Raw genomic sequence first — 27604 nt, forward strand, 5'->3', positions numbered from 1 at the left:
CCTTCAGGATCTCTTGGTAGACAGCAGAATTCATAGTTCCTTTTATCACGGCAAGTCTTCCAGGTCCTGAAGCAGCAAGACAGCCCCAGACCATCACACTACCACCACCATAATTTACTGTTGGTATAATGTTCTTTTTATGAAATGTTGTGTTCCTTCTACGCCAGATATACTTGGACACACACCTTCCAAAGAGTTCCACTTTTGTCTCATCGGTCCACAGAATGTTGTCCCAAAAGTCTTGGGGATCATCAAGATGTGTTGTGGAGAAATTGAGACAAGGTTTGATGTTCTTTTTGCTCAGCAGTGGTTTTCTCCTTGGAACTCTGCCATGCAGGCCATTTTTGCCCTTTTCCTGATGGTGGAGGCATGAACGCTGACCTTAACTGAGGCAAGTGAGGCCTGCAGTTCTTTGGACGTTGTTGTGGGGTCTTATGTGACCTCTTGGATGAGTCGTTGCTGCGCTCTTGGGGTAATTTTGGGTGGCCGGCCACTCCTGGGAAGGTTCACCACTGTTCCATGTCTTCGCCATTTGTGGATAATGGCTCTCACTGTGGTTTGCTGGATTCCCAAAGCTTTGGAAATGGCTTTATAACCCTTTCCAGACTGATAGATCTCAATTACTTTCTTTCTCATTTGTTCCTGAATTTCTTTGGGTCTCGGCATGATGTGTAGCTTTTAAGGATCTTCTGGTGGACCTTACTGTGTCAAGCAGCTCCTATTTAAGTGATGCCTTGATTGTGAACAGGTGTGGCAATAATCAGGCCTGGGTGGGGCTAGAGAAATTGAACTCAAGTGTGGACAACCACAGTTATAGTATGTTTTAACAAGGGGGGCAATTACTTTTTCACACAGGGCCATGATGGTTAGGATTTTTTTTCACCTTAAATAACAAACACCTTCATTTACAAATTGCATTTTGTGTTTACTTGTGTTGTCCTTGATTATTGTTTAAATTGGTTTGATGTTCAGAAACACTTAAGTGTGACAAACATGCAAAGGAACAGGAAATGAGGAAGGGGGCAAACACTTTTTCACACCACTGTAATTGTATCATGTGGACACTCCGACAGTGTTGTTGTCATACTTTGGAATTCCTCATGGGGGAGACAGAAACTACACACCATAGCTTAAACCTAAGTCTTTAACCTAAGTCTGACCCAACCGATTTACATTGCTGGGAGAAAACCTGACATTATGTCTTGTATGTCTGCTATCAGGGCTTAGCGCCACCCAGGACGGTTGTAATTGGTACGTTTTAATTCCAAAGGCCAAGGGAAATTTATCAGGATGCATAGTATCCTGATCCATGAAATAACTGGCCTTTAATCATAAAATCCTGCCTGTCTCTTTGGGAATTTAACATAGGGGGGTGTATACTTATGCCCCTGTTTTTTAACATAGGGAGGATACTTATGCCCCCCCGTATTTTAACATAGGGAGGATACTTATGCCCCCTGTATTTAAACATAGGGGGGTGTATACCTATGCCCCCTGTATTTTAACATAGGGGGTGTATACTTATGCCCCTGTATTTTAACATAGGGGGTGTATACCTATGCCCCCTGTATTTTAACATAGGGGGGTGTATACCTATGCCCCCTGTATTTTAACATAGGGGGGTGTATACCTATGCCCCCTGTATTTTAACATAGGGGGTGTATACTTTTACCCTTGTATTTTAACATAGGGGGGTGTATACTTATGCACCTGTATTTTAACATAGGGGGGTGTATACTTATGCCCTCTGTATTTTAAGGAAGAACATTTCTTTAGTTACGATACATTATTCATTCACAAATAACATTGGTTTCATTTTTTTGAATTAAGGCATTAACATCAATTTCCAAAAGAGGTTTTTTATTCATCTTTTCAATCCATTTTTGCATGATGGGGGGTTAAACCTTCTCAAGCCACTACAGTGTTTCTGTCACGTGTGTCCCCTCTCGGAAACACAGCATCCTTATATGAATCTGTATAAATCTGAAGCTATCTTACATTTATGGATTCTGCTGACTAGCGAAGACCAGCATGTCCAGGAGCATCATCGTGGTGTGGGACACGTGCAGCGTTATGTAACAGGACTTGGCAGCGTGGCCTCGGGGGCCCCGGGGCCGCTGTCAGGGTCAAGCAGCTGTTGGCCTTCAGGCTGCTGATAACTTCCTCTGCTCGTTATCGTGGACGATGCAGACAATCAGCTGTCACTAGAAATATCCTTTTAATAAAGACCTTCCATAACTTTTATTTCTGTTTCCCGGGCTGCTGCAAGACTGTGGGGTCTACAATAGTTTAGTCAGTCCTTTATTACAATAATCGGTATTTTTTGCTCTGTGGGCAGAGCCATGTTCCATGTCTGGGAGGCACACTGCTTCCAGTTGTTTGTTTATGTGACATTAACAGTGATCTGACAAAATGGAAATTATAGATGTTAAAGCAGCAGTGCAGAAGATTGAAATGCAAATGAAACAAGACTCGTAAGTAGAGCCTGATTGATAAAGGATTTTTAAGGCCAATATGATTAGTTATTTAAAAATCCCATATGCCAATATATTTATACATTTTTTTTAAATCCAGAAACGCATTACATAACAGTTATTTGTAGTTATTTATGAGTTCTCACTAAAATAATGTTTGTTTATTACAGTACATTTCTTTATTTGAGTATAAAAAACAAACTGGAGTTTTCCAATAACAATACAGTCCCTCCAGAAATAGGCTACTATGAGATCTCATAATTCAATGCATAATCAGCCAAAGTCGGCATATTTATGCGGGGGACGCATTTTTTTCAAATATGCCGCACTTTTGTCGCATCAATTGCCAATTTCCACGTAAAATATTGCGGGGCTTGCATGATTTCATTATCCCGCATTTTCGTTGCAAAAAAGTCACAAATGTTGCATTTACTTCACACGAGAGCAGCCGTTTTCCCCTGATGCCATGGGAACATTATGACGTGACGTAATTACACAACAAGACAGTCTCTTTTTCATCAAACTGCAGTTTTTGCATGTTCCTGCAATTTCATTGGATAAAATTGCAGAAATAGCCCGCATATTCCATCACGTTTTAAGAAAACGTGCCACATGATCAAGGATTGTTGCAACAATCACACACAAAAAATAATTATTGAAGGACTGATTATAGTGTTTGGCATTGAGCACATTTGTATTCAAGATTGTGTGTGTCTCAACAAAAAATACTATTTTGGGGTGGGGTGTATGTGTGTAGTTATGAATATGACCTATGCTTTTAAGAAAACAAGAGACAGTGTAATTTCATATCAAGTACGTTGTCCCATCAAGGCCTAGCTAATCTCTTCACTCATTGAAAAAGTGCCTCCCATGCACATTTATTAGAGAAGTTATGCTTTAATAAAGCTCTCTCTAGATTCCACCTGGTCTTCACGTTTGCATTTGACCACTCACACAGTTACGTGCTGTTTGACTTGACTCCCAGGGCAGTATTCCAAGGAGACAAGATGATACAGACAAGATATTTCATAAATTAATCAAACTCTTTAACATAACTCAATAGAAAAATGTCCAAGGTCTTTGCATGGCAGAGCAGCGCATCACTTCCTGTCCCCGCTGCACGGGCCCCCAGTGTGTTACAAGGTAAAAAAGATGGCCGATTATCCCTCATTAAACCCTCCTGCTGGGTGCTGAGCCCCTGGTGGTTGACACAGGGTCGGGGGGGAAGATGCCTCCTCTTCTGCTCACTTTAGCAGGTGTCTCAGCTGGTCCTGGAGGTTTTTAGAGTGCTCCACACTGGAGGAGGGGAGGGAGGAGTCAGTGCACGTTATCGGTGTGTGTTATCAGTGTGTGTTATGGCTTAGTGGTGAGACACTGATGTCAGCTATTTCATACTGAGTGTGGTGTTTAGACTTACTTCTTCTGGATGGCCTCCTGCCTTAGTGACAGACAGACAGACAGACACTTTCAATATTTACTTCCAATTTGAGCAAAGAACTACATGTGTGTACTCCCAAGCAGCTGAGTGATACTTACTGGTACTGTAAATGTGTGGTGATGATGGACATCTTTCTGAGACTCTGGAAGACCGATGATAATGTTAGATTGTGGATGCTACATACAAACATAGGCGTAATTTACAGAAGGATGGGGGGGGGGGGGGGGGGGGGGGTTAATAACCCCCACCCCCGATCATTTTTTGTCATTTTTTCCCAAGCTTTTGTTGCTTTTTTTCCCCAGAGATGATGTTGCTTTGTTGAGTCTTTGTCGCCTTTTTCAAAAATGTTTTGACAATTCTCCTGACGTTTGCGTCATCACTCCCCCCCCCGCCGACGTTTTTGGCTCCTTCCCGATATTTGTCACAATAGAATAGAATGCCTTTGTCATTACACACTGGTGCAGTACCTGTGCAACGAGACTGAAGAAACCCTTTTACAGTGTCAACACAAATGTAGGAAAATATAAAAAATATAAAATGTAAGTTGTGCAGAAGAAGAGAGAGTAACGTGGTACCCAGTTCCTGAGAGCAACTATATACATATATAAAATAGTAAGAAAGATAAGATAAAGGGTTTGTATACACATGCAAAAATCTAGTTTGGTGTATCAAAAGTCCTGAGTACTAAATATTAAATACTGCACTGTAATGAAAGTAACAGGTTAAGGACACAAGTCCCAAAGTTGAACCCGCCCTTGCATACAACAGCAGAAAACTTTGTACTACTTCATTTAGCTGTCACAAGTAGTTACTGTTCATTTAACTCTTAAGTTTGTGGTACAACAGTTACTTGTGTCTCCAGTACTTTGGAGGTGTATTCACTATCTCTATGCTCTAATACTTACATCCTCAGAATGCAGGATGGCGTCCTCCTGAATGACCATATTTCTCGCTGCTTGACCAAGGAGCTGGAAAAGACATAAACAACATGGTATTTAGGGCTTCTGAGTATTTGTATTACGCAATTAATCTGTCAATGATTTTGTGGATGCATGCCCAGTACAACCAGCGTCTACTGTGCTGCCCACTGAACAGGAGCCTTGTTTGGGTTAGGGTCTGGCTCAAGGGGCACCTTAGTGGTGGGTATGAGGGAGGGACAAGCGCTGTTCTAGATCCGTCCTGTCTGTGTGGGGATTGAACCGACGACCTCCCGGTCACAAGCTCGCTCTTCTAACCTTTAAGCCACCATTGTGTTCAAAAACTACAAAAATACATAGCGTTACTTTTTTCCTCTAAACAAAATATTTAAAAGCAGGACTTGCCTAGGGCTGGGCAATTTATCGATATCGCGATATATTCTGTTAGATTTTGGATATATCATTATATTGTAATATGGTAAGTGTCTTTTCCTGGTTTTACAGGCTCCATTACAGTAAAGTGATGTAATTTCCTGAACCTACCAGACTGTTCTAGCTTTTCTATTATTTACCTTTACCCACTAAGTCATTAAATCATTTCTGGAGAATTTTTATCAAACATCTCATTGTGTAAACAACATTTTGTTAAAGAGACCATAATCAACCTTAAAATATCGTCACTATATCAACATGGAGGTATTTGGTCCCCTGCCCAACCCATGCCTATGCATGAATTAATCACTGTCTGTAAAATGTCAGAAATATTGTTAATAGGGAATAGGGCTAGACGATATGGAGAAAATGAAATATCACAATATTCTTGACTAAATACGTCAATGTCAATATTGCAGGATTTACAACTGGTGCTTTTAACAAAATATTATTTACACCATGAGATTTTTGATAAATAATCACCAGAAATGTGGATTTAATGACAAAGCAAAGGCAAATATTAGTACAGCTGGAATATTCTGCTAAACTCAGAAAATGACATCACTTTACTCAGCCAATTAAAACAACACACAAAAGAATGTTTACTACTACAGGTTATGTTTATTAAATGAAGACCGACATATGTCGCCAACTAGAAATGGCTGGTAACAGCTGATTTACTGGATTTTGTTCGAACGTCTCATTTGGACGATAACCGTTTGATCTGTTGCCTAAAAAGACCCCGAAGGGGCGGAGTTAGAGCACGTCCTTCCTCATTGGACAGCAAAGAGCCCAGCAAGACTTGTCCTACATGTGACCATGCCTACGAAGAGCCAATAAGGACGGGTTTTACTCAGGAGGTTGAAAAGTAACCGCACCTGGAGTAGAAGGACTACAGGAGGGAGGGAGACTAGATGTAAAATCTTCGAGTGAAGCAACTATTTCTAGCCCGCTGCAGAGTAAATCTCCGTGCTTTGTCCCATTATTTCTGTTTAATAAATCATTGTGTTAACCTTTCATCTGACCCAAGTCTCCTTCTACAGCGATTCAACGAACACAAAGTTAGTTACACACCTACGTGATGCCTCCATTTACTTTCATGACGTGAGTAGAAAGATAAGAAGTAGACTCCGTAGGAAGGAGGATTAGTTCAAGGTAGGTTCCCAGAAAGGAAAACAGTGTAACAATGTATTAATCAAACATATGATACCAATTGAAACAAATGAGTGAGTACTGTGCAGAGTTATTACAGAATGGAATTTAAAATATTCACAAGTGAAGTCTTCAAATTGCTTGTTTTTATAGGCTACATATAGGGCTGGGCAATATATCGATGTTATATCGATATCGCGATATGACACTAGATATTGTCTTACATTTTGGATATATTGTAATATGCTAAGTGTTTTTTCCTGCGTTTACAGGCTGCATTTCTGTAAAATATTTCTCAAAAATCTCATTCTGTGAATGACATTTGTGAAAGAAGAAAAAAATATCGTGATATTTGATTTACTCTATATCGTCCAGCCCTAACAACATATATCATTTAATATCACAGAAGACAAAGAAACAGCAGCAAGTTCCTAAAATCAAGTTCCTTCTTCAAGCGATTAATCAAAAAGGTTTAACCAAGGCAGCTTTACCAAGAAGTTATGTTATTAAGTTTCTCAGTGGTAATATTAGATTTATAATTTTTTTTTTCCAGGGGTGGCAGAATGCTGCGTTCCAGACACCGTTTTTAGCTCGTAAGTTACGACTTTAAGTCACGACTCACGAGTTGGTAGCGTTCCAGGCAAAGTCGCAACAAACCCTTCTAGCTAGCGTTAGCTAGTAGCTATCTAACATTGACGTTAGCCAGCGCTAGCTGTTATAAGCGATTTTAATATACATAACCTGTAGTAGTACACAATCTTATGTGTGTTGTTTAAATTATAATTTGTGGAATTACTTTAAAGTGCTCAAATTTTTCCGGGATTTGGGGTGTTATTTTTGTGTCTCTGGTGCTTCCACACGCATAGAAACACTGCTCCAACAGCCACTAGTTGACCAGAATGTCCAAATAAACTACTTCCTGTCCTTGTTCTACTTCCTGTCCTTGTTGTGCAGGTATTCCACAAGTGACCCTGGTCTAGAAGAAGTATCCCAGCTGATCCTGCCTTGGACTGACCAAAGCTGGAGAAAGAGTTATCTAGCTTACCGGATCTTACCGAGCTACTGAGCATGTGCAGCTCCCAACAAAGATAGGATTGAGGTGGGATGTCTCACTCTGGAGCTTAAACAGAGACCTAAACACACAGGGTGAAAACAGGATCTGCAGCAATGTGCAGTACAACAAAAATATGGTGTTTTTTGAAAATGAAACCATGGAAGCCTATTCTGGTACAACCTCTAAAATACAATCATGAACCTGAAAATAAGCAGAATATGGGCACTTTAAGTTGCCTATTTATGTCTATTTATTTCTGTCTCCCTGTTAATCACCGGCGTCTGTACAGCATCAACAGGGGTTGACATTGTTGTTTATGTGTGTGACGTCACCCCCGGGGCCCCCGAGGCCACGCTGCCAAGTGTGTCATAAACCGGACCCGGAACTACAGTGATCTGGAGTTCACGGGTAGAAGGTTACGGGTTACCTGGAACGCAGCAGAAGTATTCATACCCTTCACTTAAGTAAAAGTACAAATATTACACTGTAAAAATACTCTGTTACAAGTAAAAGTCCTGCATTGAAAATGTTCCTTTAGTAAAAGTATGTAAGCGTCTTCAGGAAAATGTACTTAAAAGTATTAAATAAATAAAAGTACATTTTAGGATCTGGAAACAAATCAGTTCCATGAAGTGTTTAAGGGTTTATGGTTTAATTAATTACAGATGGACTTATAGGCAGTCATATTGTTGGGTAGTTTAAATTAACCTTTAATAACAGATCATATTTTAAAAACTGAATGTTTTGTGTGAAAAGTCCTAATTTTTAATTAAGTTACTAAAGCTGTCAGATGAATGTAGTGGAGTAAAAATAGCAATATTTTTCTCTTAAATGTAGCATAGTAGAAGTAGAAAGTGGCATGAAAAACTCAAATTTGTACTAAAGTACAGTACTCGAGGAAATATACTTAATAACATTAGCTACACTGCGTTCTAATAACTTAACACACATTATACGCTTTTTGTCGAAGCCGTTTTAGCTACATTAAAAAAACAATAGCAGTCTTAAGCTAACGGAAATAAAGACCGAAAGGGCAGTGGCAAAGTTGGTTTTATATTGGACATTGGATTTCGAAACATTCTAAAAAATTATTACGCAGCTTGCCCTTTTGATCTATTCATCTCAAAACACTGTTGCTGAACTCAGCCAATTTCCCTACACATTGCACAAAGCTTCTTCTTTTTTTAAACCCATCCTTTTAATTTTATAAATATTTTTTTTGTACATAAATGCTGCATAATAGATATTTTGAATGTGTTGAATATCCAACGTTTAATATAAAACCAACTTTACCACGGTAAAGGTACATTTTGATTCCCTACTGATGGAGTCGGGGCCAATTATAACGTTACTGGCAATGCTTTTATTTTGAAAACTAAATTACTTCACCGACTGTTCTCTAGCTAGCTAGCTAGCTAGCTTAGCTCGTTCCCATTTAGATAAAGCAAGAGCATCCGATTTTGGGGGATTAAATCACTCGTATCGTTTTACCTCCTGACTCCGCGATCCCTTCAGCACTTGACGGGTCAGTGCGATCACATCCCCGCTACAGGAGCCCACTTTATCGGATAGTAAGCCTTTGACAGACTGGCCAAACCGCGGCTGGGACTCAGCTGACGCCATTTTCTGTTTTGGCTAGCTATGGTGCGGGGGCAGGGTCAAAATACACAGCAATGCGCCCACTGGTATTTCAATAAGAACTGTATCACTTTTACAATTCACAAACTCGCAAAACTAAAAACGAATGAATCGGCTTTTCTTTGTGTTTCATTTTCACTCATTTATATCTAACAAGGTCACTCTCAGCGTCACAGTTTGACTCCTGAAGTCAATACAGTACAAATACAAATACAAATACCAAAAATACTGCACTGTCAACATTTTACTTTAAGTAGCCTAGGCTACAAATGGTATTATTAGTAAAATAGGTTTTAAAAAATGTTGCATTATTGTATCCATGTGTTCTTTGATTTGATGAAGAGGAAGAGAGGCTCGAGGTCCAATTGAAAATGAACAAAAGGTTTGTAATATCTAATAACTTGTTACTTGAATCAGGTTGAATCAATCACTGTTGATGAGCCAATACAAAGGGTTAATGCTTTCCATTTGAGTGAAAATACACAGTAACTTTGATGAGTAGCTAAAGATAAAGATACCCGGCGTGTGATGTTTTCCAAAAATTGGACCTTTACTACGGCCACGCAGCAAACCTGTATGTGACCTGGGATTCGACCTAAACATATTCTATACAAAGTGCGTCTAAGATGTTGAAAGGGAGAGTGTGTACATCTGGCGGAGACACTCTCCAAGCCTCTGCCGAGCTGAATCAAACACTTATCAAACACATCATCCAGCATTGCTGTTCAGACACCACATGTTTAAGGAAAACAGCATGATGAAGATGACAAGACAGACAATAAGATACAAAACATGACAGCACCGCAGCTGACATGATCCCTCTTCAGAGACGTGTCGGCCCATTGTCATTGGTCCGTCATTGGCATGGAAACGTGTTGAGGGCATCTTAGAGGCTTTCTTTGCAGCTTGAGAAAAGCATGGGTCACATCTCTAACATGCACATTGGGAGTCAGATCAAAAGCTATCATGTCAATGACAAAACCGCAGGGGGGGGGGGGGGGGGGGGGGGGGGGGGGGGGGGGGGGAGACAGGCTACTTCCTGTTGTGAAGCAATCGGCTTCTTTCTATATATTAAATGCCAGAGTTGATGATTAAACAGCATGATGTGAAGCCTACACCACTGAATTAAATCATATCTTCTCAACCCAACTGCAGCATACTTAAACAGACATACATTGTATTCAAAAGGAACAATACTTATTATTATTATCGGATTGATTGGTTGACTTGCATATTATTATGTGTTGTATTTTAAGCCGCTATTCTGGCTGCAGCTCATATGCTTTCCATACTACTGGGTAGTTTACCAGTGTCTACTATTTTATAAACTTCTCATATGTGTAAAATGTTCATCTACTATGAGCACAAACTACGGCTGTCAGATAATAATAGCCTTGTTAGTGTACTGTTTTTATTAATCCCTGTTGGGGAAACTCAATATAAATTGATTTATCTCAAAAATGTTAAGAAAATTGAATACTCAAGTACAAATAGGCAAACTCAAAATTGTACTTCAATACAGTATTGATCTTATTTACCTTCCAGCCCTGCTGAGTATAGTCTATAGATATATAGATATATATATATATATCTATAGACTATATACAGGACAAATACTATGTCACAGTGTGCATGTGTCGTCGTGGTTTTTTGCAAAGATTCAGTGGATCAGGTGTCATCTTATCTTGTTGAAGCTAGCTCCGCCTGAAGAATTCCGAGTCAAGGATTTGGCATTGAAGGAGCTGCATAAAAGGCGGCCCCTGCAGCAGCTCGGGGCCTTCCTGCAGAGCTCCTCTCTGTGATGCTGGGCCTCCGCTGAGACAGACCCCCTCCGTCAGGGCCCTCTGCTGTGGTCATGGCTTGGTTTCTGTGTCTCTCTGGGTTTTTGGCCGTGGGCCTGGTTTTGTTGGCTCTGCATCTGAAGCTCAAGACGTCCGGTCATGGCCCTCGGGAGCCCCCCCATCTCCCAGCACTACCCCTGATCGGCAGTCTGCTGAGTCTGCGAAGCCCGCAGCCTCCTCATGTGCTTTTTAAAGAACTGCAGAAGAAATACGGACAGACGTACTCTCTGATGATGGGCTCCCACTGGGTCATCATCATCAACCAGCACGTACACGCCAAAGAAATCCTGCTGAAGAAGGGGAAGATATTTGCAGGAAGACCCAGAACTGTGGGTAGACCTCTTCTTCTTCTTCTTCTTCTTCTTCTTCTTCTTCTTCTTCTTAGCGGTTGTAATCTATTTCTTTTCTCCTCGTCCTGTGTGTGATGAAGGTAACCACAGACGTTCTGACCAGAGATGGGAAAGACATCGCATTTGGAGATTACAGTCCAACCTGGAGATTCCACAGGAAGATAGTCCACGGAGCTCTGTGCATGTTTGGAGAGGGCTCTGCCTCCATCGAGAAGATCAGTGAGTACACTTCTCTCTACACGCCTCCAACGTCTCCTCTTCTACCCAACATCAGGGTTAGAAACTGTCTTGACTTGAGACTCTTTTGGCATTTAATCTCATTACTGTGTAAGATTTAACACTCAGGACCTTTAATGCACCAAACTATATTTTTGCATAATGTGAATTCAAAAATATTTTATATATGAATGTAGATGCTCTTAGGGATGTGCACCAGGTTCCCCCCTTGTGTTGATGTCTAATATATCGTATTTGACAGGTTACTTCTGCTGCCATGACATACACATACTCAATCTACAAACCAACAGTTTCCTGTTTCATACAACAGGAAACATATACACACACTCTATCTATCTATTTATCTATCTATCTATCTATCTATCTATCTATCTATCTATCTATCTTGTCTCACGATTCAATTACAATTATTCTGTCTACGATTGGATATCACGATGCATCACCTCCTCAATATTAATATATATTGCTACACATGGTTTTCATAGATAAATTCAAACGGTCCGATTGTTTTGACCTCCCATTTTCATTGTATCCTCCCTTAAAATGTTTTGTTCGTGTCCTGCTCAGTCTGTGCAGAGGCCCAGTCTCTGTCCTCCGTCCTGTCCGAGGCAGCAGCTGCTGGACTGGCCCTGGACCTGTCTCCTGAGCTGACCCGGGCCGTCACCAACGTCATCTGTTCGCTCTGCTTCAACTCGTCCTACTGCCGCGGAGACCCGGAGTTTGAGGACATGCTTCACTACAGCCAGGGCATCGTGGACACTGTGGCAAAGGACAGCCTGGTGGACATCTTCCCCTGGTTACAGGTACTCAAACACACGCAACACCACCTTTTACAGAAGCATAGGTTTTACTTACATCTTTATGAATACTACTTAAGTAGTTGCTCCCTCTCTCTTTCCGTTTACCCTCATGTTGTCCTCATGTTGTCCTCATGTTGTCCTATATCAATGTCCTTTTTAATTCCCCAAAATAACATGATTGATTCCACACAACGCTCTTTGCCAAGTACAAATCTCTACTTTCATTCATTTTGGGGCGTCTCATTCAATTTTATAGCATTGTAAAACAAATGGAAGTGTTTTTTGAAATAGTATTGAGTAAAAGTTGACATATTCCAGTCTGTGATTATCATCAACATCCATTCCTTTAATTTTAGTCTCAAAAATTCCTAATTTCTGCTTTTCTAACTCTAACATTAGGTATAATTTCCTATAAATGAGGTTTATTGACCATAAATTCAAAAAATAACTGTAAAACTAAAGTTAATAAGTTAGTGTTACGTAGTGTTAAACCTCAAAAAAGTGACAAACATTGAAATAAAAGCTTTAAAAGTGTTTTTCAATTTTGACGAGAAGACAACAAGAGGGTTAAGGGGAATTTGGCTTAACAACCCTGGTTTACACCTGTCACCTCAGTTTATTTCCTGCTCTGCTCTCTTTACAACTACGACAGCCACTAGAGGGTGGCGTCACTACACATTTCAATATAGGTGGGAATTGCAGCTTGAACAAGTGATTTATCTGGGGGTTGTTTGGGGGGAGGACAGTCTCTAAGACCCAGTGTCACATAGGGGTGGAGGCGGCTCTGAAAAAGAGATCTGACCTGCTCGACCTGAAGCAGGCACGAGCCCAAATCATGGAGGAGCAGGGAAAACAGCAGAAATCTACAAATCCAGTGGTAGGAAAGTAGGTGAAAGGAGAATTGGGGGGGATAAAAAACACCTAAAACCATCCCTAAATGTCCTACCCTGGATCCACCCCGCCGCCTAAACATGCTCTGTCCTTTTGGAGACACACACACACACACACACACAGACAGACACACACAAACATAGACACACAAGCACTAGATGCATATTACAATGAATTAATCCAAGCCAAACATTATGCCCCCTCTGTTTTTTTAGTTAGTTATTATTTAGTTTTTAGGACTTTTAGCTCCTTTTGTCTTACCGTTTCATGTGTGTCTTCACGTTGATCACTTATATTCCTGCAAAAACAAAAAGAAAAGACAAACAAGAGTCCCCTTCATCACAGTGTTAAATCAGCATTATTTTTAGCAGCTGTTCTGATTTAAATGCAGATTTTTAAATGTGTATGTTTGGATGTAAAAAAATGTCCCTAACACCTTAACCAACCATTTACAGTAACTCAACCCTGGGACAATATAGAGAGAGTTACAACATACTGTTTATATTTCTATTAAAGTGTCTATTGAAAATATACAGTACACACACTCTTTATATAACAAACGTCATGATGTGGATGATGTGTCTCTCTTTGTCGCAGATATTTCCCAATGCAGACCTGCGTCTTCTGAAGCACTGTGTTTCAATCAGAGACCAACTTCTTCAGAAGAAATATGAAGAACACAAGGTACAGTTGGCCTCTTGCTCACAATGTTCCCTGTGCTGTCGCTAATGAGGTGAAGATGGCTGTGGAACTCTGTGGGAAGTTCCTGGATAGGACTAAGTCATCTGTTGTTTTTATGCACCTGCAGAGAATAATTTTTAGAAATGCAAGTTTTTTTGTTTTTTTTAAAGTCCACTTATTATAGGGAAAATAGAGACAGTGGCACTTTTTCCCAACTTTAAATTATGTCCATAAAGGAAAACTTTCTCTTTCACACTGGCGGTCACTCCTGCTGACCTCACCAGAAAATAAACTCAACTGCACCATTTATTGGACTGAATAAGCAATTGGTTTTCATTAATCAGTACCAAAACATTAAATTCTCCTGTGTAATTCATATAATAAAAGATCCATACTTGGCGTCAGTTTTTCAATACAGTATTGCAACCTTAAACAGTGAGAGACTTTGCTTTGCCCGCCACCCCCAATCAACATGTGGCAAAACAAGACATTTGAGGACATTATCTTGGCCTTTGGGAGACACTGGTCCACATTTTCATCCTTTTAAAGACCAAATTAATCGATTAATTGAGAAAATAATCAACAGGTTAATTGACAATGAAACTGATCGTTAGTTGCAGCCCTATTTCATTGTAACAGTCATTTTGAATTGCTTTATCTATTTAATGCAACCCCCATCTGATGCAGTGTAGAGTGATGGATGACTGGGAGTGGACATTGACACGGTGCTTCCTTCCAGGCAGACTACAGTGACCATGTGCAGAGAGACCTGCTGGACGCTCTGCTGAGAGCCAAACGCAGCGCTGAGAACAACAACACGGCGGAGATCAGCGCTGAGTCGGTGGGCCTCAGTGACGACCACCTCCTCATGACCGTGGGAGACATCTTTGGAGCTGGCGTGGAAACCACCACCACCGTGCTCAAATGGGCCGTCACGTACCTCATCCATTACCCACAGGTAAGGCTGGAGCAGCAGCCGCGTGCAAGAGAGATGGGCGTAAGAATATAAAAGCATAAGATATATAAATGGCAGCATGGTGGCTAAGTGGTTAGCACTTCCAGCTCACAGCAAGAAGGTTCTGGGGTCGAATCCAGGTCGTTCTGGGCCTTTCTGTGTGGAGTTTGCGTGTTCTCCCCATGTTTGCGTGGGTGTCCTCTGGGTGCTCCAGTTTCCTCCCACCATAAAGACATGCATTTGCAGAAATGTTTATTAATGTGCATTTTCCTGATCAAATTAAATGAAAAAATCTCTCCTTCATACATTAGTGGTGTTGGAAACCACTCACTCACTATTCCCTATATAGCGTTTAATTAAATAGTGAACTATTTAGAGAACAAACAAACCAGATTTCAGCACTGAAATCAATGTTGTGTCAGTAGATGCGCCGGAGCGGGCGCGTCCAGCATCCAGTAGACAAACTGAAGCAAGAGGACTTATAATAGAGCTTTTTCACGGCAGACATGTTGACATTTAAAAAAAAAAAGCACATGTGTATTCAAAACCATAAATGACGGCTGCATTCCCTGGCCCTGGTGTTGTGCATGCTGACTCACTGAGAAGCTCACTGGGACATTCAGCCATCAACTTCAGCTGTGCTTTTCCTACTATGACAAGTCAAAAATCTCTGCTGTGAAGGTCCATACATCCCTGAAACCAACTGAGCACTCAGGAGAACAGTAAAAGGCTGTGCGTGTGTGTGGATATATATATATATATATATATAAGGTTGCATTGCATTGTGGTACATGGGAGTAACATGTAGAGTACATCGTATGTACGCTCACATTAGCTCTGCAACTTGGGTATTTTATAGTGCACTGCATACTGAATGAAATTAACAGCAGAGAAGTGGAACACCTCTCCAAAATGGCGAACACACTAGTATATAGTGGACTATTTCTATGAGAGGGAATGGTTTTCAAACACAGCGATTGTCTGTTTAGATCATGGAATGCTTTTATTTAGCCATACAGCCATATCATTAACCTGTATTCTTCTGTCTAACCCTGTTAACCCTCATGTTGTCCTCGGGTCAAATTGACCCGTTTTCCTATATCAATGTTCATTTTAATTCCCCAAAATAACATGATTGATTCCACACAACGCTCTTTGCCAAGTACAAAATAGCAATTGTAGCAATTGAAAACACATGGAAGTGTTTTTGAAATAGTATTGAGTAACAGTTGTTCCAGTCTGTGATTATCATCAACATCCATTCCTTTAATTTTAGTCTCAATAATTCCAGATTTTTGCTTTTCTAACTCAAACAATAGGTATATTTATTTATTATTGACCATAAATTCCAAAAATAACTATAAATAGTGTTGAAAATGTCAAAAAAAGTGACAAAGATTAAACAAAAGCATTAACAGTGTTGAAAAAAGGGACAATATTATAAGAAAAAAGAAAAAACCCTAATTAAAAACGTCAACAAAAGTGTTGATTTTCAATTTGGACGAGAAGACAACACAAGGGTTAAAGTTCTTCTACGAATGTTTTTTCTTTTTTTTTACATTAGAATTTTAAGAATTTTTAAACTGTGCAGAAACCAGTCTACCGTGCCTTGAGCTGCAGTTCTTCTGGAGTCCACTAGATGCTAATCAGGCTCCATTAAAATAATTAATTCTATTTCCATAGTTAAGTTATCTCACCTCTCCTTATGTGAGTCTCGGTTATAGTTGTCAAGAAGTATGTTTTCAACCATGTCAGCTTTTTTGACAGATATTTCAGCCTATTACAGTCACATTTGGATTGTCAGACCCCAGTGATCTATTTCCCACTTACAGCCATGTCGTCAGAAACCTGGGGGGGATGGGTCACCCACCGGTCCTCAACCGTGGTACCACAAACTCTCGGTGGTCATAGACCTCATCAGTGCTCGAATCTACGTGTTTTATGAGGGAAATGATATGAAAAGTGATATTTTTAAAAAGTTTGAAATTCATGCAAATTCAGGGACTGATAACATTCTATGAGTCATATGAATATGAATTATGGAAACTTTTCAAAAACCTAATAAAAGAACACATGTACATTCTAATTAAGTGTGTTCTGGGTCCAGAACCATGGTTTTTCCTGGCTCAAAATGGGCTTTTCCGGGGGGGGGGGACTTAGCAAGATCGCATGAATTTTCCTATTAATTCTGACAATGTGATGAGGAAATGATATTATGCATGAGTAAATAAGACCCCAATTAACCAAACTGATTTAAAGTAGGTAGGGAACCAAGTTCAAGTCCCCTTATAGACCGTGAGAGTGTGGACTGGTAGCCAGAGATATGACAGTTCACTTGAGCAGGCACTGAACCCCCCCCCCCCCCCCCCCCCCCCCCCCCCCCAACCACTCGAGACGCCTGTTCAGCACTCGGAGCCCCCTCACGCTGTAATCTCTCCATTTGTACATGTAAAAGGACCTAAGCATGTGTGTGTGTGTGTGTTTCAGGCCAGTGTGTAGTGTGTAGTCTACAAACAGAGTGTAAAATTGTAAAATATTGGTAAATTGTGTGTTTAGGTGCAGAGACGTATCCAGGAGGAGCTGGACAGTAAGGTGGGGGAGGACCGGTTCCCCCAGCTCAGTGACAGAGGCAGTCTACCCTACCTGGAGGCCACCATCAGGGAGGTGTTACGGATCCGCCCTGTGGCCCCACTGCTCATCCCCCACGTGGCCCTCAGTGACACCAGGTAATCTCAACACACACACACACACGTTCGGCTGTTGTCCTGAGTGATGGGATCACAAGTGGACAGCTCCAGGTGTGTGTGTCTGTAGAATGGCTCTCCAGATGCGCCCTCTGTGACCACTTATGATCGGATCTCCCTTCCCACTCTACATGCAATAACCCACGTACATCATTTCCGTTTGCATATAGGTTGGTTATGGGTTTGTAATGTCAGTTGTTGCGGTCCGGTACCTTCCACTTTCTTTGTGTTGTCATTTTAAACTCTGGTCGATTTCTGAGGACTATGGTTACCTGGTCCTCAGATCTCTGCAGGGTAAATCCAGACAGCTAGCTGGACTATCTGTCCAATCTGAGGACTATGGTTACCTGGTCCTCAGATCTCTGCAGGGTAAATCCAGACAGCTAGCTAGACTATCTGTCCAATCTGAGGACTATGGTTACCTGGTCCTCAGATCTCTGCAGGTTAAATCCAGACAGCTAGCTAGACTATCTGTCCAATCTGAGTTTTCTCTCTAAAACCAACACATGTTCCACCAAAACAAACTCCTTTCCAAGACTATTTAGCAGAGGGAACCGTGGTTCCGTCTGGAACCCGCCCATGGCAATTGTAATTGGTTTAATGAAATGCCAATAAACCAGAGCAGGGTTTTCTCCTATCCCAGAATGCAGTGTGGACTTGCCAGACCCTCCTTCACAGCGCTGTGGATGAAGGTCTGGCAATGTGAGAAGATACAGCACCAGTCCTGTCATACTGACTTATCACACATAACTGGTCTGCCTCTGGACTGATTCTGGAGATTGTTGATCCATATTTGTGTCATTTAGTCCGTTCTTCTCTGTCTTCATGCTTGTCTTCAGCATAGGGGACTTCACAGTGAGGAAAGGAACTCGCGTCATCATCAACCTGTGGTCTCTGCACCACGATGAGAAGGAATGGAAGAACCCAGAGCTCTTTGACCCTGGTGAGAGGAAACTGCTGTCAAATACCAGGTTTTACTCCAGACAGTAATGCTCTGAATGTGTTTGGTATGACTTATGGAGCCATCAGGCATTTTGTCATGTCGGCTAGAGATGAGGGTCAGTTTAAGCCATCTCTGTTGGTAATAAGGACACAGGATGTAAAATGGAAAAAAATGAACTAGTCACCTGCCATCAACCACCTGAGCCAATTTTATTATGTAGAGATCAATGATCCAAATACAGTAACAACATATTTGAATCCCGAGAACATTTAAACTCTGGGTGACATGCAGAAAATGTTAAGGAATTATTTTCAACATTGTAAAATGATATTTAGCAGCGACCGAAATGTTTCTTACTGGAAATGGAAATTCCCTTCCATTTTATTATATCTTAAATGCTGGACTATGAAACTCTTTTTGAGATGATAGATTTTATGATGTGAAGATAGAACTGAGAGTTCTTATAGCTTTTTGACATGACACGGATTTGACTGTGGATCTTGTAGTTGTATTTTTTTTTATTGCAAATCAAAACAGAACAAATATCAATACAACACCCACAGACAAGTAACACATGGACAGTGTGTCAGAGGTTACAGACAGAAAAACGTACATAAAAATAAGGCTGCATATAAATATACTGTGTATATATATATATATATATATATATATATATATATATATATATATATATATATATATATATATATATATATATATATACATACTGACAGTAGTAACTGGAAGGCAGCATATCTGTATTGCATTTCCTCTATGATCTTGACATCCCAAGGGTATGTAATAACAATAATAATGAATGCTTTATTAATGAGGGCTTGTGTCAGGGGATGTTGTCATTCCTAAGTATTCCTCGTGTGGGCGACGTTCAATGTTTTTTTCCAAAGATATTTGATATTTCTAATGTTGATATTTTCAGCGCTTATTTCTCTGCCCATTTATTGTGAAAGAAAAACCTGAAAAGTGGTCAAATTTGACCCGAGGACAACATGAGGGTTAAAACTACCAGTGGTTTATTTCTATCAGACTTGCTCCAATACCATAAGTGTGTAAATGCATATTAATGTGTGCTTATTCACAATGACATAGCATTGATAATTCCAAGAAAATGGCCTGGGCATTCATTGGCCTGTATGGTTATTTCAGAAAATGTTTTTTAAACGGATAGGCTTACCTTTTTTCAAAGGTACTGTACTCTAATCAGATAGGGGTGAGTTTTCCTCTCAACTGTTACAGGCTGCTGTTCTGAAAGTTATGATGATTTTAAAAGGTAACAGCCGTTTTTTTTCAACCTGGCCCCCATTTTCCTATACTTTTTTGGGTGAAGTGACTCATGGCAAAAATCTTTGAAATTGGTCCAGTAGCGGGCAGCCATGGCTCCAATGTAACCAATTCAATTCAATTCAATTTGTAGTATCAATTCATAACAAGAGTTAACTTGAGACACTTTACAGATACTTACAATACTTTTAGCGTGTTAGAGCCAACATTATTTCACATGTTAATCGGTAAACTATGTCTTTATTTCAACCAAAACAAGAGTTTAGAGGCAATTGTCCAGCGTGTATTTACCTTCACAAAAGTGCTGGTTCAGACTCAGATTAATATTCTAAGTGTCTTACAGCATTATGGAAAGAATCCCTACTGAGATAGACCTTAAAAACCTTGTTGAGACCTTTCTGTTTAACTAGAAACAGCTCTGAAGTCGCTGGTGCTAAACTAGCTAGCGCACCAGACTCCATTTAAAAAAGCAATACTTTAAGCGTGTCTAGAGCCAACATATTTTCACATGTTAATCGGTAAACTATGTCTGTATTTCAACCAAAACTAGAGTTGTGATGGTTGGAAAAGTGGACAGACGACCCAATACGATTTTTCATAGTTTTTTTTTGTTTCTGTCGTCTTTGAATGCAGCGGATGTTAAAAAAAAAACATCTTCCTCTTTAACAGAAAAGTGGACCTCCTTAGAAATCCTTTCCATAATGTTGTCAGACACTTAGAATATTAATCTGATCCCGTCAATGGCAAAACAAGCACTTACCCTTTACTACATATGGTTGTCAGACAGGGGGTGTAAGGGGGACTGAGTACCCAGGGCCCTCATGTGAAGAGGGACCAAAAAGATGCTAGAATGAATAGCTGTGGATGTGGGGCGGGGGGGGGGGGGGTCCATGGAGAATGCCTTTCTACGGGGCCCAAAATGTTGTGTTACGCCCCAGGTTTCTTTCAAATTAAATGCAGAAATGCAAGATCATCTTTGGTAATCTTCTGTTTTGTTGCTATGCAACAATGTAACAATTTTTCTCTTTATCTGATGCTGCTGTGCTTCATGTTGAGACATTTTAACTGATGTTAAGAGTTACCATCAGCTGTTTTCATATTACGGGGGGGGGGGGCCTGGAGCCCAGACCAGTGTGGAGTGTTTTCGTGCCTCTATAGTGAGCGGCTATCACCATTCATACACCTGTTTTGTTGGAGCATGCTGATTGACACACATAGCCCGCCCCCTGCACTTGTCCTTTCATTGTAATTGGTTCAACACTTGTGAATATGGAAATTCCCCCGCGCGACCCTTGGCTCGCACCTGACCAACCAGAGAATGCGCGAGGCCGCAGGCTGACAGACACACAGCCGCCGGCCCGCCGCTGGGAATCACAAACGGGTTGTCACACCACCGGCAGCTGCTTCCGTTAACCGGCTGCGGACCACCGTCACTCCACGCCAACTCCCGGGAAGAGGGCGACAACATGCCGCGGTCTTTCTTAGTGAAGAAACATCACTTCGCTAAGAGAGCAAACTACGGAAGACTGAGCTCATACACCGAGGGTAAGACTCCCTGAACGCATCACTCTGTCTGTAAAAACGGTCAAAGTAGGGAAAGTACTCTTTTAACTCTTAAATGTCATTACAAAATAATGAATAAAGTTATATTCAGGTCATATAGAGTAGCCTGAGCTAACTAAGAAACAGTAGTATTTAATAATACTGAAGTATTCTAATGCTTGGAAGTGTGAATGCTGGACTTTAACTTAAATGTTTTTTGTAATCTCCAAAAAATGAATGAACAAGCTAGTAATACAATATTTCGTTGTCTTTCTAGATGTAATGACTCACAACCGTTAGAGATAACCCTCGTGTTGTCTTCCCGTCGAAATGGAAAATGAACACTTTCGTTGACGCTTTTTATCAATGTTTTAACTCTCCTTTAGGTTTTTGTACATTTTCAACATTTATGAAGCTTTTTTCAATGTTTGTCACTTTTTTTGACGTTGGCAAAACTACGTAACACTAACTTAATAACTTTAGTTTTACAGTTATTGGAATTTATGGTCAATAAACCTCATTTATAGGAAATTATACCTGATGTAAAGAGTTATAAAAGCAGAAATTAGGAATTATTGAGACTAAAATTAAAGGAATGGATGTTGATGATAATCACAGACTGGAATATGTCAACTTTTACTCAATACTATTTCAAAAACACTTCCATTTCTTTCTCCAATTGCAATAAAATTGAATAAGACGCCCCAAAATGAATGAAAGTAGAGATTTGTACTTGCCAAGGAGTGTTGTGTGGAATCAATCATGTTATTTTGGGGAATTAATAAGAACATTGATATAGGAAAATGGGACAATTTGACCCGAGGACACGCATCCTCTTTCTGACCAAAGTTCACTTTTCCAGTATTTGAAGATAGTGGAGTGGTCATGTATTCTACAACATGTTTTAAACCAGCTCAACCTTTCTGTTTCAGCGCTTTACAAGATCATGTAAAGGAAATAATGCTGAATAAAGGGAAATGACAGTTCTGTCTGGCCACAAAATGTAGTTTTGCGTTTAGCAGGTGCAAAGTACCCAGCTCTTAGAAAGACCAGAAGGGCCCCATTAAGCAGCCTCAAGAGGCTATGTAGCAGCCTTCCAGGCTCCTTCTGACAAATCCCTCCTTTCACCTTTGTGTTTGTTCCAAAACAGCCCTTAAAGTGAGCTTGAGCCTTCCCCATCCCCATCCCCATCCCACTGTACTGATGAACTTCCAATACTGCCATCAGAATAGCAAATACAACAAAGACCTAGTAATAAGACTGAGATCAAATTTAAATGAAAGGAAACTAGACACTGATTTCAATTTAACAAAATCGTTAAATGTTTGGCTTGAAAGGACCACAGGTTGGTATTTCCTGCACGTGCACAAAGACTGGATCAGCGTAAGTGAATGTTTGCAAGTTTGTGTTCTTAAACTCCTATCTATATTTAAAATAGTTTTTGATCACTTTCTTTGAGTATAGACTATTATGATTCGAATTAAGCCCTTAAAAGATTTTAGTTTCTTTAGGACGTTAAAAAATCATAACTAAATGAGCAACAGTCAGGTGGAGTGGCGGACTGATGCCTACGATATCAACACTGTCAATAGTTCTGGGTGGCGTTCAACATTTTTTCAAAAGGCTGAATTTGATACCGGTTTTTGTACGATGTGTATTTTTGGAAATCATTTTTATCAAAAGCCATTTACCAAAAAGAAATTACAACATTAAGATACACTTTATTCCCGCTCCTTTTACACCTATGTGACGCACACTGCCGTCACGCCTTTCAATACGACGACACACACCAGGAGCCCCGTCTTTGTGTGTAACGTGTGTTTCCTGCGTGCAGCCAATTAAAGCGTCACTAGGTCTTGGTACAAGCCTGCTCACTGACACTGGAGAGTTAGTTACCAGCTACTATGAAGGAGCTTGCTACAGGTATGCTGCACTCAAGAGACCATGGGATGCTCATGTATGTTACCTAGCAACAGGTGAAAATAGGGGCAAGGTTGTGCAATAACGTTAAAACGATTTATTTCCCCCCCCATACAGTAGACTATATGCCAGTGTTGTTTTCAATAAAAAAAATTTTGCACTAAGCAATCCAATCCACTTTTCCATGATACGAGCATTAAAATGAGAAAAAATAATGGGACAAAATGACATCAAGGGACATTTTAGAATAGATCAAAATGTGCTATAAATTGGGAGTTAACGATGACATTGATGCGATTAATTGCGATTAAATATTTCAATCATTTGACAGCACTAATATAGATTAATGCCAGTTTGTCACAAGATAAAAATGTATCTTACTTTCCAACATATATAATCTTAAAGCTGGCAATGGTAACGTTAGCCACAAGAATATTTCATAACATTACACGTTGTGTCTCAAATTTTTTTGCAAGCAACAGACTCAAATAATAATTTACTGGGAGTATCCGAATGTTGAAATGACTGGAAATGCCCTTCCCTACTTGTAGCCATAAAAAATTATTATAATATTATAATATTATAATATTATAATCTGATGACATATCATGGCCATTTTTATGATTAAATACAGTAAATATATTAAACATTTCTCCTTTTAAATAAACAAATATAACCAAGGCATTATGAAGCTTAATTACCATTGTTGATAACTGTGTGTGTGTGTGTGTGTGTGTGTTCCACAGAGGTCCCATGCAGCCCCTATGAAGACTCCCTGCTGCACAGCGACATCCCCCCTCGGCATCATTGCCCAGCCTCAAGCCCATGGCTGTTCCAGCCTCTCTCCTCCTCCCGTCCTCTTTCTCTCAGAGCAGACCGATTGCATCTTCCATCTTCTCCAAACACCCCCCGTTTCTCCTTTTTGGGCCACTCTTCAGAGGGCTACAGTAGAAGCCCTGCAGATGCCTACAAACCAGCTGAATCCTGTACCAAAGTGAACCTTGGAAGCCAGTGTGTCACAGGAGACCACAGGAGGAGAGAGAGCATCGTCCCTTCATCCCTCCCTTTCCTGGACCTCTTTCCAACCATCCCTCACGGCGGCAACAGCCAGGAGAGCTTTACATGTTTGGACTGTCATAAAGAGTATTTTAGCTCCTCGGGCCTGGCCAAACACAAGCAGGTCCAGTGGGAGTGTGGCAGTAAGAAGCACTTCAGCTGTAAGTACTGTGAGAAGGAGTACGTCAGCCTGGGAGCACTCAAGATGCACATCAGGACACACACACTGCCCTGTGTGTGTAAACTCTGTGGCAAGGCATTCTCCAGACCCTGGCTGCTCCAGGGACACATACGGACACACACAGGTCAGTGAAACACACATCCACACCTTAATGCTTCTTCAGCGTATTGGAAAAGAACAACTCTTTATTAGAGGGGCTCTCATCCAGTTTTACACACAAAGGTGTGGTTACTAGTCATGGTGAGTCCTTCTGGAGGAGCTCAGTGAAGTCTGAGGAAATAACCCTAATGGTGTCTTCGGGATACTACAAAGTTATAGCATCAGGCCTCGTTATAATCTACAGGCATGACGCTTGAAAAGGCATGTGCATTTCTGTCTGTACACATGCACACTCTCGTCTCTCGATCGCCCACTCACATGCGCTCTCTTTCTCTGTCACTCTCTGTCTCTTTCACTTTTTCCCAGTTGGTTGAATGATGTTCAAACGAATCATTTACAAAATTACATTTGTGATAGCAAGGTTTAGGGCTGGTCTAGATCCCTGCAAGGACCCGGGACCTTTACCCACGTCCACCACTAGGTGGCGCTATAGCAGAAAAACCATGTTTGGTTTGTTAACCATGTTAACTCCCAAACCGCACATCGGACATATAAAGACAAATCCCAGAGTTCCCTGAATTTAGCTAAATATCGTGATATAGGCCAAACAAAAAATCATAATTTATTGTAAACCTACTTTTTCTAACTCCTCCTAGACCGTGCAACTGATCTGCACGAAACCTGGCACATAGCATCTCCAGACTGACTTGACAAAAAATTATCAAATCATTTTTATCAGATTAAAACTGCACAAATTACACACTCAAATTACACATTCATAACTGCTTGCACTTCTAATTTGTTTTTTTATTTTTAAAACTAAAAACATGTCTGAAAATATAGGCTACATATACACAAGTCCAACATACAGTATTAATAGCAAAGGTAAATCAGCCTCTTTTGGGATTAATTATCATTATTATTACACAGTATTGATGGGAGGCCTGTGGGTAGGGTAGTTATCCACAGATACAGTTAAGCTTTACAGATTCACTGTGCTACATGCATGATTATCTTTAAAACATGTGGAAATATATTTGAATATGACAATAATTATAATTTTAACAGCTTTGTATATATTAGTAGGGCATCAATAAAAAAAGATACGTATTAAAGCTTTAGACGTTATTGTAGGCCCAGTTTAATGTGAAAGTCAATAATTCATAATAATTGTAGTAAGGGGTCCCTGCCCTTTCTCTGTTACAGGTTTGGGGTCCGGGGCCTAAAAACCATTGAAGACCCCTGGGTTAGAGGGTTTATGGATGACAATGAACAGAAAACTACTAGCGCGCTATTACTGACATAAATGTGTGTGTCCCCTGTGCAGGAGAGAAACCGTTCTCGTGCCTCCACTGCAGCAGAGCTTTTGCTGACCGATCCAACCTGCGCGCTCACCTCCAAACCCACTCTGAAGTGAAAAAGTACCAGTGTGCACGTTGTTTCAAGACCTTCTCTAGGATCTCACTGTTAGCCAAGCACCAGGAGGCTGGCTGCCCGCTGTCCTGACTCTGAACTTCTTAGACCTGTTCCAATGTGCTCTTCAACAACAAGTGTCTTCCAAACAAAAAGACAGCTACGAGGTTTTCCCAACTTCCTGTGTGGATCACAAAACCTGAATGCCTAAGCAGTGTAAAACAAACTACCGTCTGATGACAGCCCTTTTTTCTTTAAAACACTTATTTCACAGGAAGAGTTTGACAAAATAGTGAATTGACATCTGTAACTTGCAGTCAGAAACCACTTAGTGACTGAAGTGTATGTGTCAATATAATGAGTTATTTCCACTACATGGTACCTCCTCGACTTGCCTCGACTCTACTCGCCTTTTCGGCTAACAGCTACTTTTTTTTTTTAGCTCTACCTCGGCCGAGGTTCCGAGCGAGTTGATGTAATACCAAAAGGTGATGTGTTTGGTCGGAGGGATTCGTCACTAATCACTGCGTCATCACTGTGTTTAAGTAGTTTAGCAGGCTTTTTTCTGGGCTTATTTTGAAATTAAACTGTGGTGAGCAGTGGGTTTGCAGAGGAGAGGTCTGTGTTAGATGTGTTACTGAAAGAAGATGACTTAGTCTTTCTTCAATTTGTTTAATGTGCTTATTCTCACCCATCTCCGCTGTCATCAAGAAAACATAACAGCCCGGTCACAGTTCTTGAAGTCCCCATGTGGGATCTGCTTTAGTCCCCACGTGTGGTCCCAGTAGTCGGGAGGTGCACATTAGGTACAGTGTAAACCTTGGAAGATATGTGCGTATGTGCACAAGCGCCATTGCTGTGCCTTAACCACTGAAGGGTAACTACCGTTGTTTTGTGACTGATGGGAACAACCATCTTTGACAGTGGTTCAGTATTTAGAGAGATCTCTGCAGTCGGCAGCAGTGAAACAAGCTACAATCTAAATTAATAAGACAGTTGTGCAGCTTGTAAATACCTTCACAAAAGTGCAGGTTTTGCCACAGACAGGCTCAGATTACTATTGGAAGTGCCTGACAACATTATGGAAGATATCGCTACAGCGATAGAACTGTTTGTTAGATCCAACATCACCAAACTCACTAGACTCCATGGAAATAATCCGTACTTTTAGCGTGTATAGAGCCAGCATGATTTCCCAAGCCAGTGGGGGAATTAAGAGTTTATTTCAGCCAAACCAGAGCTGTGGTGGGTGGAACAGTGGAAAAACAAACCAAGACAGCTTTTCATAGTTTAATTTAGTTTCTGATGACTTTGAAGGAAGTGTGTTTTATATGGCGCCTGGAGAGTTTGGTTTCATGTCAAAAAGGATCTTACTCTTTAATAAAAAGGGGGAACTCTGTATGAATCCTTTCCATAATTTTGTCTGACACTGAGAATAACAGTATTTCATGCACTTTTAGTGGACAGAAATTGAAGGTGCACAATTGCTCTTTACCTTAAAGTAACACTAGAGAACCTTTCCCGCTTCGGTACCCCTACAGGTGGAA

At 40.6% G+C, this 27604-nt stretch overlaps 3 protein-coding genes and 1 long non-coding RNA gene across 4 annotated transcripts in view; 2 read left to right on the top strand and 2 right to left on the bottom strand.

Moving 5' to 3' along the window:
* Nucleotides 1-3137, bottom strand: part of LOC117960361 — a 23355-nt gene extending 20218 nt beyond the window's left edge. The window contains exon 1 of the long non-coding RNA XR_004660128.1: nt 2980-3137. This is a non-coding gene — a long non-coding RNA (uncharacterized LOC117960361). The remainder of the gene's footprint in view (nt 1-2979) is intronic.
* A 188-nt stretch (nt 3138-3325) lies between these two features.
* borcs7 (BLOC-1 related complex subunit 7) lies at nt 3326-9130 on the bottom strand. The gene is made up of 5 exons (XM_034898202.1): nt 8959-9130; nt 4818-4880; nt 4011-4054; nt 3892-3912; nt 3326-3770 (listed from the first exon to the last, which is right to left on the bottom strand). The coding sequence occupies exons 1-5, from the start codon at nt 9088-9090 to the stop codon at nt 3719-3721; spliced, it is 312 nt and encodes a 103-aa protein (XP_034754093.1). The 5' UTR covers nt 9091-9130; the 3' UTR covers nt 3326-3718.
* Nucleotides 9131-10816: 1686 nt separating this feature from the next.
* Nucleotides 10817-18613, top strand: LOC117960349 (steroid 17-alpha-hydroxylase/17,20 lyase). Its single transcript, XM_034898189.1, has 7 exons — nt 10817-11275; nt 11377-11515; nt 12101-12336; nt 13822-13908; nt 14645-14863; nt 17417-17586; nt 18444-18613. Exons 1-7 carry the CDS (start codon nt 10961-10963, stop codon nt 18592-18594), a joined length of 1317 nt encoding a protein of 438 aa, XP_034754080.1. The 5' UTR covers nt 10817-10960; the 3' UTR covers nt 18595-18613.
* A 2403-nt stretch (nt 18614-21016) lies between these two features.
* LOC117960355 (zinc finger protein SNAI2-like) lies at nt 21017-26274 on the top strand. The gene is made up of 3 exons (XM_034898195.1): nt 21017-21391; nt 24055-24669; nt 25972-26274. The coding sequence occupies exons 1-3, from the start codon at nt 21313-21315 to the stop codon at nt 26148-26150; spliced, it is 873 nt and encodes a 290-aa protein (XP_034754086.1). The 5' UTR covers nt 21017-21312; the 3' UTR covers nt 26151-26274.
* The last annotated feature ends 1330 nt before the right edge of the window (nt 26275-27604 follow it).

Source organism: Etheostoma cragini, chromosome 17 (assembly GCF_013103735.1).
Source record: "Etheostoma cragini isolate CJK2018 chromosome 17, CSU_Ecrag_1.0, whole genome shotgun sequence".
NCBI classification, from domain to species: Eukaryota; Metazoa; Chordata; class Actinopteri; order Perciformes; family Percidae; genus Etheostoma; species Etheostoma cragini.

Excerpts from the sequence above, each read along its gene's own strand:
- borcs7 (XM_034898202.1), bottom strand. The coding sequence starts at position 9,090 with ATGGCGTCAGCTGAGTCCCAGCCGCGGTTTGGCCAGTCTGTCAAAGGC. Across the intron at positions 4,881-8,958 it reads AGGGATCGCGGAGTCAGGAG|CTCCTTGGTCAAGCAGCGAG; the intron begins GTAAAACGATAC and ends TGTCTTTTCCAG. Across the intron at positions 4,055-4,817 it reads CCATCCTGCATTCTGAGGAT|AGTCTCAGAAAGATGTCCAT; the intron begins GTAAGTATTAGA and ends TCGGTCTTCCAG.
- LOC117960349 (XM_034898189.1), top strand. The coding sequence starts at position 10,961 with ATGGCTTGGTTTCTGTGTCTCTCTGGGTTTTTGGCCGTGGGCCTGGTT. Across the intron at positions 11,516-12,100 it reads TGCCTCCATCGAGAAGATCA|TCTGTGCAGAGGCCCAGTCT; the intron begins GTGAGTACACTT and ends TGTCCTGCTCAG. Across the intron at positions 17,587-18,443 it reads GTGGCCCTCAGTGACACCAG|CATAGGGGACTTCACAGTGA; the intron begins GTAATCTCAACA and ends GCTTGTCTTCAG.
- LOC117960355 (XM_034898195.1), top strand. The coding sequence starts at position 21,313 with ATGCCGCGGTCTTTCTTAGTGAAGAAACATCACTTCGCTAAGAGAGCA. Across the intron at positions 21,392-24,054 it reads ACTGAGCTCATACACCGAGG|AGGTCCCATGCAGCCCCTAT; the intron begins GTAAGACTCCCT and ends TGTGTTCCACAG. Across the intron at positions 24,670-25,971 it reads ACACATACGGACACACACAG|GAGAGAAACCGTTCTCGTGC; the intron begins GTCAGTGAAACA and ends TCCCCTGTGCAG.